Here is a 13,590-nt window from a genome sequence, read left to right on the forward strand (position 1 = left end):
CCTTGTGCAACTGTCAATGCTGCCACTGGCACTAGTCACCCCACATTGGGTTTGAAGGACAGTCAGCAAATAGGCCCATGGTATTGCTCTGTTTCATACCAGCCAGCAGAGGTGGCCCTGTGTAGTTCAGCAGGCCTTAGGCTGCAGCATTCCCTGGATCTGTGTGAGGTACTGAACATGAGTCACTCTCAACACCACTTGCAAGAGTTCATCCTGAAGCAGTGCCTCCCACACAGTCCCCAGTGAAACGGCACTGTGAAACTACAGCTTTTAAACTCCCTTGTGAAACATCTTCATTAACAAATGGGGAAACTGAGGCCCAAAATCTATATGACCTGACCAAGGTCACTTGGCTACATCTACACTGCACAGTTATTTTGGAATAAGCTATTCCAGAATAGTTATTCCGAAATAGCTTATTTCGAAATAACACATCTACACTGCAAGGAAGCCTCAAAATTAGTCTGAGGCAGGCTTCCCTAATGCAGACATACTATCTCGATTTAGAGCCCCAGGAGGAATAACTTAGAATGGCCCTGGTGAGGGGCTATTTCAAAATAGCAGAAGTGGAGCATCTACACGCGTTTTATTTTGAAATAGTTATTTTGGAATAGGTGTTATTCTTCATAGAATGAGGTTTACATAAGCTGGAATAAGCCATCTAATATTTTGAAATTATTTCGAAATAACAGAATGGCTGTGTAGATGCTCACACAGTTATTTCAGAATAACAGCTGTTATTCAGAAATAACTTTGCTGTGTGTGGACACACCCATACTGAGTCTAGCAGAGCTATCAATAAGAGCAGATGCTCTTACCTCCTATTCACAATTCTAATCACAAGGCCCTCCTTATCTCTAGTAGCATTGTTTTTCTTATTTTAGTTTGTGGGTATTAAAGAACTAGAGGTGAATCAAAATCACAGTACGGACTGTATCTCATCCAACTTTTAGGGTTTGTCAGGAACCAGCAGTCTCTGTATTTGCTACATCCTGGACATAGTGCACCAGTCGTACAAATTTATAGATAGGAATTATATAGAGTTAGTGAAGTACAGTTTCTCTGTGATCTCTGGGCCTTTGTTCTGCCTTGAAGTGGAATGGATTTGATCATCTTTTTTATTTGTGCTGTGATTACTGGTCTCTTAGGATGTAGCTGAGATCACTCAGCTTGTTTTACTGAATACACAAGTTGGGTTGGAAATCTAGGCTAAATTAAAATTGATTTAGAGCATATGGTATATTTTCACTTATCGCTTGTTATTGAAGTCAGAGAAATACATGGTCTCCTGCACAATATTGAACTCAGATATGTATTTATGCCACTATATGAATGATATGCTGCACATACAGATATGAAGGTACCAAGCTAATATAACATCTTATCAGATCAAGTCTAGCTTGAAAAACACATTACAAGGATAAATGTAACCTTCCCCCCCACACACACTGCCCCCCAAACAACAAGATAACTCAGAATATGCAAAAGACCAAGAAAAAAAGAGCTGAAAAATTTACAGTAAAGTAATAATCCCTTTAGTGATTAAATTGAATATATTATGTATCAAAAAACACAAAATTTGCATTCAACACAGTGAAACTCAGCTATTCACCCTTCCCATGCACACAATATGTATGTCCCCATAGTCTATGTAGAATGATGGGGCAGTCCTATGTATGTCTTATGTCCTATGGCACAGAAAGATTAACTTGCTTTGTTCTGCTTCACAATAGCTCAGACCTGCACTGGAAAAATGCACAAGCTCTTCCAGTCTTTCACTCCTCTCTGCATATTGCTAGCCACACAGTGAGGGTTATCTAAAGCAATGTGGAAGAAAATATATAACACAAACTTTTCTTTTTCCTGTATAATATGTTGTAGCCTGTGTTGTATCTATCACTGAAAGTCAAAGTAAGTTAAGATTTGAATTGTTTCCTGGCTTGACAGAAAGAAGAACTGTTCTTGACTGTGGGAAACTGCTGATCTTTACACATGATACCCTAGGTTTCATAAGCACCTAGAGTGTGAACCTTGCACAAGTCTGTAACCTGAAGTGATTCACTGAGATTAAACTTTTAGATTCTGCTCTGTTGAGTTGTTGGGAGAGAAAGAAGTGGGCTTGATCTAATCTAGCCCTCTGATAGAAGGCTGGGAGAATTTAATACAAATTTAACCAATCATGTCCTATGTATAATAAATATGTCTATAGAAATTAAAATTAAAACAAAGAGACTATCTTTATAGCATTCTAAATAACTCTATAGAATTTAATATCCCTGCTGTGAAAACTTGTAGGCTAAGCCTATAGTTTTATACAAGCTTCAGACAGGTAGCCAAGTTAGTCTGTAACTAGAAAAACTTTTTTAAAAAATGACTGTTTGATTAGTCTCTAAAGGAGCTACAATTCTATAAAATGTTATTCCCTGTTAAATTCTATAGGGATATAAAAACCAGTCATTACTGGAATATGCTTTTTTGTCAGAGATACAATACAAGATACTAAGTATGAAGCAGAGTGGTATTTTATTTGTTTTCAAAGACATTCTTAATATTACTTAAGTTTCTTCATTTTAGATACATAATTCTAGAAATGTGGATAAATAGCCTTATTTATTAGCAATACTTGAACTAAATATACATGCTATTTCGAATCCTAATATTAAAGTGCCTACAAACCATTATGCTTAATATTTTTGTATGTTTTTATATCTTTCAATAATTCACTTTAAACCCAATGATCTTTTTTAAACTGAGTAGATTGATTATTTGGCCAAATAATCAATATTTATTAAACAGAAAATAGGTCTGAATTATGGTGTATCAATCCTCACAGAACCTATTTGCCTTGCTCACTATTGAATCAGACTGATTTCAATGTATTTATAAACCAACCCAACAACCCATAACTCACATAATGTACAAGTAACTCAGGCAATGTACAAGTAACACATTCCCATGTGACTCAGAGCATTCTGAGATATGTACAGCAATGACTCCTCCATCCCTGCTCCTTTTGTTCTGTCTTCATTTTCTCAAGACACTTTGGATTTTTTTACAGGAAGAACTAACGCAAAGTTCCATTTGATATTTTTAAAGAAGGATTCTTTAGGAGAAGAGATCTCAAAGCTCCAGTGGCAGGTTTGTCAGGCAGGATGGGAATGGTGGTGTCTATGCCCGTTTGACACTGTTCAGCAGGTCTGTAAGTTCACTGATGTACTTGATGGTGTATTTCAGTGTCTGTATTTTGGTGAGAGGCTGGCCTCTTTGGCTGTAGACAGGAGGGAGGTAATTGCGCAAGGTGTGTAAAGCATCTGCCAGGGTCCTCATCCTGAGCTTCTCTCTCTCACTGGCTTTCCTTCTGCGCTGTGCTGACATCCTGGCCTTGGTGCCTTTCTGAGCTTTGGCCTGTCCAGCATTTTGTAAGTATGCAGAAGGAAAATCTATCAAGCTGTATCCGATCAGGCTGCTGCTGTTGCTGCTGCTGTTGTAGGGCATCTCAGTCACAGCTGGACAAGGGGAAGAAGAGTACGATTCAAAGGAAGGAGATGGAGATAAGCTGTGAGGGGAGGAGATCTGGTTCAGCTCATAGGCTCCTGCACTGCTTTTCCAGTCCCAGGAAGACAGAAAGACAGAATTATCAGCGCCCAGATCAGTTTCCATATTAGTCAAAGTCTCATGCAATTTATCCATCCTGGAAGAGCCGTTGTAAGAAGTAATTCCCTCAGCTAAGGAGCAATGGCTGAAGTCTCTATGCAGGGAGACCCTTTTATGACAGACTGGGAGAAGTGACAAAATAGGAAAGAGGATTTGGTGGGGGGAGTTCAAAGGAGATCCCAAGTGCTAAGATGGAAAATGAACTCCTGATGTGTTATTTTCTTCTCACTGATAATTATCAACCTTCAGCTAAAAAACCTTTAAACTAACAGGCAACAGTGAGAAGGAAAAAAGATTATCTTCTTGTAACTAACCAATTAAGACTGCACATCTACATTTAACATGGGAGTGGGGAATAATTGATTAAAGAGGCAAAAGAAAAAAAAACACATCTACAAATGTATTTGATTTTATTAACATGGAATCCAAACAAAAATTATATGCAGTGAAGTGATCACTAGGCTAGAAAAAAAAAGGTCATATAAAAGCATGTAGTGGTATTTTCTGTGTAGTTATTTCAAGTCATTGTATAATAGCAGTAATTAATTTTGGCCCACACTGTATGCTGGTGCAATATTAACTGATAATCTGTGTTCTATGCTTAAATCAGAAAGTTAGTTTTCAGTTTACACTTACAGCTTTACAAATTTCCTTTGACATTTGTGGTTATAACTTCTCTTTGAATCTCTTTGCTTTTATCAGTAGAACAAGAAGCATAAAGGCTTATTCCCTGCAGCCTAAACATTTATTAACCATTATAAATTGCCCAACTCAAAACAAAAATAATCTGTAACTGTAAACAATGCTGAAGTATTGTCAGTGAAAAATTACAAATGCAATTTTTTTAAATAGTGTATGAGCCCTATGCCCAGACAGTAAACCTTTACACAGAGGTTTCTAACTGAAACTCATTAGTACAGTGAACATACACAAAACAAAACTAAAACCTATTATGCTGTACTTCTAGAAATCCATCCCTTTTATGAAGAGAGAGACAATTTTCTTTCACTACATCCTTTGAAGTCACTTATAAACACCCAGTGAATTCAGTAGTGCATCACATCCATGTCCCTTAAATGGATGACAGGGACTGGATCACTTGATGATCATCTATGCTGTTCACTCCTGAAGCACCTTACATTGTCCACAGGTGGAAGACAAGATACCAGGCTAGATGGACCTTTGGCCTGACTCAGTATGGCCATTTTTATGTTCTTAATGTACTAATACTAAGTTCATAGATAGCACTTTTCATCTCTAAATCTCAAAGCATTTTTAAAGTGGGTAATCATCATTTAAGCTTTAACAGATGGAGGCCATCTACTAGGGCAGTAGCAGAGGTTGCAATAAAACCAAGAGCTTTTTACTCCACTATCCCGTGAATCATGTGGCCTCCAGTCACAACAGTAGTTAGTCATTGAAATGTCAGAGAGAATACATCTGCACTGCAGAGCTAAAGTCGGAATAAGATACACAACTTCAGCTACGTCAATTGTGTAACTGAAGTCAAAATAGCTTAACTCGGCTTTTGGTGCTGTCTACACAGCAAGAAGTTGATGGAAGAACACTCTTCCTTTGAGTTCCCTTACTCTTCATGAAATGAGGGTTACCGTGAGTCAGAGTAAGAAGTCCTCCAGCTCGACATTGTTTTGAAATAAAGGTTGGTAGTTTAAACATGCATTTTGTTAATTTGGAATAATGCCAGTTATTCCGAAATAACACTGCTGTGTAGATGTACCCAGAATGTGCAAGAAAAATAGAAGAAAGAGAATTTATAGATAGGAGGGAGAAAAAACAAGAGGCTCCCTCCCAAACTGCCCTCTTGCAGGTCCAAATGCAACTCTTACTGAAGTCAATGGCAATCCTCAGTCTAAATATAAAGGCAAAACTTCATCCTTAATTTGTAATCTAGAAAATAATACTATATTCCATGAAATTCTGCATGTTTTTTCTGAATTCTTTAAGTGGAGCTTTTGTCGGAGTCAACATCCATTTGGAAAAAGATGAAGGGGGTATGCCCAGGAATTGTATGCAGCTAGTGAATATTAAAACTTGATGGGAACATTCCATTTCTCTATGGTTATGAAACGTGCACTGGGTTCATTAAGAAAACTTATTTGTGTTCAATTAGCACCCAAACCAATGTCCACTGGAATCAGTAGACTTCCATTAACTTCAATGGATTTTGGTTCAATACATTGTATATAGGGCATTACACAATCGGTTCATGGGAGACATAGTATGATATTATTCTTATGCATGAGGTAAATGAGTGAGAACCACAAAGCAAAGGTGAACAATTCTGGCACTTTGAGTGGAGACTTGTTTAAGAATATTGACCATCAGCATACATAATGTTCTATCACATCACACCACAAGCAGGATTTTCTCCAGATTTTACCCTAAGTGTGCGCACTGCTAGGGTGTATGCAGGTTTGTTTCCTCATTAAGGAAACTCAATTTACTTAACCATGAGAAACATATCATGCAGCTGTCTGTGAACATTAAAAACCAAATGCTACAAACTGAGGGGAATTTACTGTGATTTCAACTTGTTGCATGTATGCAACTGGTAGCAGGAAAAAGAACAAGAAAGCAAGTGCTAAGCTACCATAAAATATGACCTTTTTTTGTCCTGATTAAAACTCCCCTCCCACGTCTTTTTGTTCCTGTTTCTCTCTTCTCGTGGTTCCTAATGACTGCCTCTCTTTCATATTTTATCTTCTTTATTTATCATTTTTCTATCATCTGATCTTTTTCTATAGTGTCTCTTAAAATAAGAACTAAAGTGGGTTAAAAAACAGAGGAGTATTTTTGAGGGGAAAAAATGGGAGTTAGGAGTGCTGGGTCAAGGAAGTTTCCAAAAAATTAAATTGTTCTTACCAATAATATTCAATTTGGGATCACATTTTGGAATCCTTAAAGTGAAATCAAAATTAGACTCACTGATTTTACACATTCTTACAATTTTCTTATTTTAAAGTAGTTGAAACCATCACTAACAAAACACATCAGCAGTTTGCATTATGTATGTATGTATGTATGTATTGTCGAAGCATTCTACAGTATGTATGTATGTTCACAGTTCATTTTTACAGAGAAATATCATGTACTAACAGCAGATATGAACACAGGAAGATTTAACATACATGTACCAAGTTTTGTAGTTATAAGTTTTGGCTGCATATGAACAGCTTTGTCTAGTGTACTATGCACATCATATTGAAGGGGATTAGGACAAGATATTTATGGGAGGATGGTAGAAAAATTAAGATTATCACATATCTGCGTGCTATGGGATTTCCTATACATTCCTCTAAAAGCATCTAGTGCTGTCTGCTGTCAGACAGGATACTAGATTAGGTGGACCACTGGTCTAATCCAGTATGGCCACCCCTAAAAAGATAAAGGACCAGATTCTGAGATGTGACCTCCTATTATTGACCTACAAAATTGGAGGTCAAGATGAGTTCCTTTCCAAGCCAAGGCATTGAATAATCTAAAGCCTCTTAAAGCAAATGAAAATAGTTACATGGTCTACAGTGGATTTTAGGCTAGGTACTGAGCCTCAGTGTGAAAGAAGTGGAATCACAAATAGATGGTCCATAAAAGGAATACTTTGTTGATACTTGCTGAACACGGTACAATGTTGTTTTGACACTAGAAAAAATAAGATTACAGGCAGTTCCCGAGTTACGCGGATCCGACTTATGTCGGATCCGCAGTTACGAACGGGGCCGTTCCTCTCCCTGGTCTCCAGCAGACCAGGGAGAGGAAGCAAAGCGGCGGAACACGTGGGCAGCGGACAGGGCTGTCCGCTGCCCACGCGCTCCGAGGCTTGGCTCTGCTTGGCTCTGCTTTGCCCCGTCCCCCCCCCGTCCCCCTGGTCTGCAGACCAGGAGGACGGGGGGAGGGGGGCAAAGCAGAGCCAAGCCGCGGAGCGCGCGATCAGCTGACAGCCCAGATCGCGCGCTCCGCTGCTTGGCTCTGCTTTACCCCCCCCCCCCGTCCCCCTGGTCTGCAGACCAGGGGGACGGGGGGGGGGGGGGCAAAGCAGAGCCAAGCAGAGCCAAGTCGCGGAGCGCGCGGTCAGCTGGCAGCTGTCAGCTGGCCGCGTCCTCCGCGGCTTGGCTCTGCTTTGCCCCCCCCCCCCCCCCATTCCCATGGTCTGCAGACCAGGGGAACGGGGGGGGCAAAGCAGAGCAAAGCCGCGGAGCACGCGGGCAGCGGACAGCCCAGACGCGTCTGGGCTGTCCGCTGCCCGCGTGTTCCGCCGCTTTGCTCCCCGTCCCCCTGGTCTGCAGACCAGGGGGACAGGGAGCAAAGCAGAGCAAAACCACGGAGCCCGAGGGCAGCGGGACAGCCATGGCGCGTCTGGGCTGTCCCGCTGCCCCCGTGCTCCGTGGCTTTGCTCCGGACACCTGTGGTACAGCAGCTGGGGCGCTGCCAGTTGGTCCCATAGCGCCGCTCTGGGCGCTACTGGACCAACCGGGCAGCACCCCAGCTGTTCTGCCCCAGGCGTTCTGATTCAGCCACTGCTGGTCAGATTCAGCAGCGGCTGAATCAGGACGCCTGGGGCAGAGCAGCTTGGGTGCTGCTGGGTTGGTCCAGTAGCGCCGAGGAGCGGCGGCGCTACTGGACCAACCTAGCAGCACCCCAGCTGCTCTGCCCCAGGCATCCCCAAGTCAGCCGCTGCTGAAACTGACCAGTGGCTGACTACAGGAAGCCCCTGCCCCGGGCTTCCTGGAATCAGCCGCTGATCAGTTTCAGCAGCAGCTGACGTGGGGATGCCTGGGGTTCTTAAGTTGAATCTGTATGTAAGTCAGAACTGGCGTCCAGATTCAGCCGCTGTTGAAACTGATCAGTTTCAGCAGCAGCTGAATCTGGACGCCAGTTCCGACTTACATACAGATTCAACTTAAGAACAAACCTACAGTCCCTATCTTGTACGTAACCCGGGGACTGCCTGTATTTAAAATGTGCTGCAAAGAGAAAAGGATTTACAAACAGTCCTCATTCTCCAGTTAAGTACTGGAATTATTTTTTCTGCACAATATAAAATATTTTATATTCTATCCTCTGCAAATCTTAAAAGAAAATCATAAAACATGGAAATTAAATTATTCTGGGCAGTGCATTCCCACAATTTTCCTTTGAGTAATTTACACACTGGGAATCTCGATTTCCCTCTCACATAAATGTAGGATTGTTCCTTTTTTTGTCTTGCCATGAATATTGATGGTTATTGAGTTATGAGTCTAATATCAGAAATACTCACTGACACGTAAACAATAAGGCATTTTCTGCATGACATTGTTTGTTTCAGTAATTTATTCAACAGTATAAAATCTAACATTTTGAACTCCATCTCCTTTAAAATGATCAGTTTCTTGATTATATTTCTGACTATAAGAGAAGGAAATGTATGAATATTTGCAGACAAAAGCAATCTTCTTAAATAACTAGAAAAGGCACTAGAAAAGAGTGTTAGATTTATGTGATAATATCCATGTTTAGAGTGAAAGATTTGCATTTAATATAACTTGTGTAAAGAAGCCCACAGACCTATCAGTATGGAAAATTTGTGCTAATGCATATTTATCCTTTGGGGAAATTTTCTACAAAAAATAAATATAACCAATAGTATATTTTTGGGGAATGGATTAACATATAATAGTATATAATAGGCAGGTTTAACATATAATAGTAAGAAGAGGCACAAAAGGAGAGGAAAAGTTGTAATTTGAGAAAAATATAGTAGCAGCAGATTTTAAATGAATTAACCTGCGTAAAGGTGTTTCAGGAGTAAAAAAGAGAAAGCACCGCTGTAATCTTTTAATATCTAATTTTATTTACAATTGGTACAAAATTTCTAGTGAGACCACCTCTGTTTATTCCAAAAGGATAGAAGATACATTATTATGAATTACTTGTCTTGCTTGTAGCACAATGGAATGTTGGCCTCCAGATGCTAAGAGCCACGTAAATATATAACACAGAAACAGTCCCTGCCCCAAGCTGCTTATATACCCAACCTTTTTTGCCTTGCAGATAACAATTCCCCAGAAACTTTACAAATGTTAACTGATTAACATCACTCATCCAGGAATTGTGAGTTTTATTTCCTGTTTTATAAACGCCTAAACTTATGCACAGACCAGTTAATTGCCTGAATTTCGAAAGTGCTGAGTGATCATACTTCAGTAAGAGTTCAGCACTTCTGAAAATTATCCCAGAGGGGTTTTGTCCTAGATCACACTCAGAGTAGTGACAAAGGACAGGCAGCATCCCAGATTCCAAATTTTCAATTTCATTCTAACAAATACACTATGCTTCCTCCCATGCTTGTCAGTAATTTGACTACTGGGTTTTTCAAACACTGAGAGACTTGTTCAGTAGGTCATGATCTCATTTTAGATAAATAAGAATTTTTTTAAGGGGACAATATTTTAAATAACATTGATGAATTGAAAATTACAATTCACTTGAAAAGAAAAGTCTTTAAGACAAAAAGGTGGTTGGGAATGACAGTGGACACAACTCTGTAGAATGTCAAGAGTCTTCAGTCAATGAGAGTTGTGTGAACATCTGAGGTTAGAACTTGGACAATAACTTACTTTAATCATTAGCAGAACATTTATGAAGAATTGGGGATGGGATTTTTAAAAAGCACTCTCAGTGCTGGCCTAATTCTGCTTTAATTAAGGTCAACTGGCATTTTACTATTCTAAGCACTTTTGAAAATGTGATCCTTAAACCTCAGACACTTCAATGTTCTTAAGACACATTTAAAAAAACAACAAAAAACACCTAAGTAGGACCCTGGTCCTACAAGAATATCATGCAGTCAAATACCATTGACTTCTGTAGGACTCCGTATGGTCACAAGAGTCACTCACAGAGTTCTCTGTGCAGGATCAGGGCCTACAGTTTGACTTTAAAACCTCAGATGTGAGTATTTGATCCACCAAAAAGTGGCAATCCCAACTGACTGAAAAGTGACAGCAGCTCCCCAATTCATTAAAACAACTGATCTCTAAGCAACTGGTTTCCTAGATGAAAAGACTTACGTGTGGAATTTACACCTACCCACCTTTTAAGTACAGATTTTATTACTTAGTGTTTTTCAACTGATATTTGGGAATGTCTTTTTAATACCCCTGTTAACAGAAGTTGAAAGGAGAATAGTCTATGTGGTTGGTCTTTAATGTCTGCTGGTCATTCCAATCAGAGGAAAAGGGCAAAGGGAGAAAAAATAGCCTAAATTGGCTTATTTTGCTCAGAAAATGGAAGACAATGGATGGTATCAAAATAATAAAGTTCTATTATAGCAGGAGAATGTCAGTGTCCAGTTCTATGGCCCTTTTATTTCAGCTGTTATTTCAGACACCTGCAGTGATATTACATCTCCTTAATTCAACTTGGTATATTTCAAAGCTAATGTTGATATTTTAAAAATGTTTAAATACCAACAGCAGTACCTATATCCCAATACAAGTCGAGATAAGTTATTTCCAAGGGAGTCTCATATTTTCTTCCTGAAAAGCCTGACCCTTTTTTGTTGATAACACTGTTATTGGGCTCACGTAGCACTTATTACTAAGGCTATGATTTTGTGATAGAACTTTAAAGTGACAGATTGAAATTCTCTTACCTGGAACTCTCTGGTCCAGCAACACCTGTGGTCCAGCAGGTTCACAGATGTTCCAGCACCAGAGAGTCCCAGTGGAGGGCTAGTGCCTCAGTAGAGGGGTTTCCCGGTAGGGTAATGGGTACCCCATGCACAGCAGAAGGGGCTTCCTGGCAGAGCTGCAGAAGCCCCAAGCATAGCAGCAGGAGCCTGGTGCACAGGCTGCAGGGCTGTCCAGAGCACCAGCAGGAGCCAGGCTCTATAGCAGGAACCCAGGGCACAGAAGCAATAGGGCTGCTGGGCACTGCAGCAGGAGCCCAGCGTGCGCACAGGCAGCGGGGCTGCCTATAGCAGCAGCAGGAGCTGGGCACAACAACTGGAGCTCAGTGCGCAGAGGTGGCAGGGCTGCCCTGTAGGGCAGCAAGGGCTGACAGGGCAGCAGGGCCAGTGAGAGGGAGGAACCAGTTGGGAGAGCAGTGAGCTGGAGGGGGCTGGCAGCAGGGGAGCCAGAAATGACCTCCCCGGATCTGGCAAAATCCCTCCTCTGGGACTGGTGAGGTCCTAAGGGTGCTGGATCAGAGAGGTCCAACCTGTACTGCAAGGCAGAGGTACAGGTAAAAGAATAATAAGCCACAGAAAGATCACAAAATTATTGTAGTTTTGTCTACATTAACACACACATGAAACTATACAAGAGAATGATGGGCAATCACTCGTTGTCAAGTATAATCATCTTCCATGGGAACTCTGGACCTTTCAGGTGGCTGATAAGGCCAATCCTGGAACAATAAGTTCTATTACAGTAAGAATAGATGTTTCCAGGTACAGCAGGAGGCTGTTGACGATGACTAGAAGCCAGTTCCTCTTCTCTTCTTCAGCATATCGGTGGGCAAATTCAAAATGCAGGGAGTCATTGCATAGGACTTCTCTCCATTTTGAGAGATCCTGGACGAGTGTGTCCCAAGTGCCAACATCAATGTTGCACTTCTTCAAGTTATCGTTTAGCAATTCCTTATAACTCTTCTGTTGTTCTCCCACATTACAGTAGCCTTCTTTCAGCTGAGAAAAACAAGACCCGTTTGGGAGGTGATGGTCTGGCAACCAAACAACATGACCAGTCCAGCAAAGTTGCTGACAGATGATCGTTTCAATTCTGGTGGTCTTTGCCTCTTCCAAAACACTGATGTTAATGCACCTGTCTTCCCATTTGATCTTCAAGGTCTTAGAAAGGCAGCATTGGTGATTCCACTCAAGGACTTTCAAGTAATGTCTGAAGGTTGTCCAGGTTTCTGACCCATACAATAGTGTTGGGAGAATGACGGCTTGATAGACAAGAAGTTTAGTGTCTGTTTAAATGTTGTGATCTTCAAAAACCCTGTGCTATAAACAAGGAAAGGCTGCACTGGCACAGCTCAGATGCTTTTGGATTTCTACATCAATATCTGCTTTGGATGAACGATAACTTCTAAGGTACAGAAAATTCTCCAGTGCTTCTCCATTGATTTTAATAGATGGGGCATACGGTACCTCATTTGGAAAGGGCTGATGGAGCACTTTGGTATTCTTGATGTTGAGGGTGAAACCAAGACATGCGTAAGCATTAGCAAACATGTTCAAGATAGTTTGAAGATTTTTCTTCAAATGGGCAAAAACTGCATTGTCATCAGCATACTGAAGCTCCACAACAGATGTGGTGGAAATCTTACTCTTAGCTTTCATTCTGTAGATGATTTCAACGCCAGCTAGGAGCTTCCTAGCAATTAGCTCAAAAATGGCTGTAATAAAGATGGCAAACATGGCTGGTGCAATGATACAGCCCTGTTTGACTTCTGTTTGTACTTTCAAAGGTTCAGTTTGAGAGCCAGTGATGCTCAGAACAATCATTTCCATGTTGTCATGAAGCAACTTTGGGACACTGATATATTTATCAGGATATCCAACCTTTAAAAGTATAGTCCAAAGGGCACAGTGATTGACTGAGTCAAAGGCTTTAGTTAGATCAATGGTCCCCAACCTTTCATGGCTGCCGGGCGCCCAGGGGCGGGGCCGCTCACGCGCTGTGCTTCTGGGGGTAGGGCTATGCATGCACACGTGCCCAGGAGTGGGGGCCAACCATGAGCTCTGAGCCCAGGGACGGCACCGCGCATGTACTATGCGCCCGGGGTAGGGGCCGCCCATGCGCCCGGGGCCAGCACTGCGCATGTGCCGTACACCAGGGGTAAGGGCCACTTATGTGCCCTGAGCCTAGGGCCAGCACCGCACATGTGCTGCGCGCCCAGGGCAGGGGCCGCCCATGCGCCACGCGC

At 41.4% G+C, this 13,590-nt stretch overlaps 1 protein-coding gene across 1 annotated transcript; it reads right to left on the reverse strand.

The window, feature by feature from the left end:
• Nucleotides 1-1,442: 1,442 nt before the first annotated feature.
• Nucleotides 1,443-3,754, reverse strand: MSGN1 (mesogenin 1). The gene has a single exon (XM_089776908.1). It carries the CDS (start codon nucleotides 3,688-3,690, stop codon nucleotides 3,169-3,171), a length of 522 nt encoding a protein of 173 aa, XP_089633034.1. The 5' UTR covers nucleotides 3,691-3,754; the 3' UTR covers nucleotides 1,443-3,168.
• Between the last annotated feature and the right edge of the window lie 9,836 nt (nucleotides 3,755-13,590).

Source organism: Pelodiscus sinensis, chromosome 3, assembly GCF_052426305.1.
Source record: "Pelodiscus sinensis isolate ZL-2025 chromosome 3, ASM5242630v1, whole genome shotgun sequence".
Classification (NCBI taxonomy): Eukaryota; Metazoa; Chordata; order Testudines; family Trionychidae; genus Pelodiscus; species Pelodiscus sinensis.

What these genes read in the sequence shown, in the direction of transcription:
- MSGN1 (XM_089776908.1), bottom strand. Translation starts at nt 3,690, where the DNA reads ATGGATAAATTGCATGAGACTTTGACTAATATGGAAACTGATCTGGGC.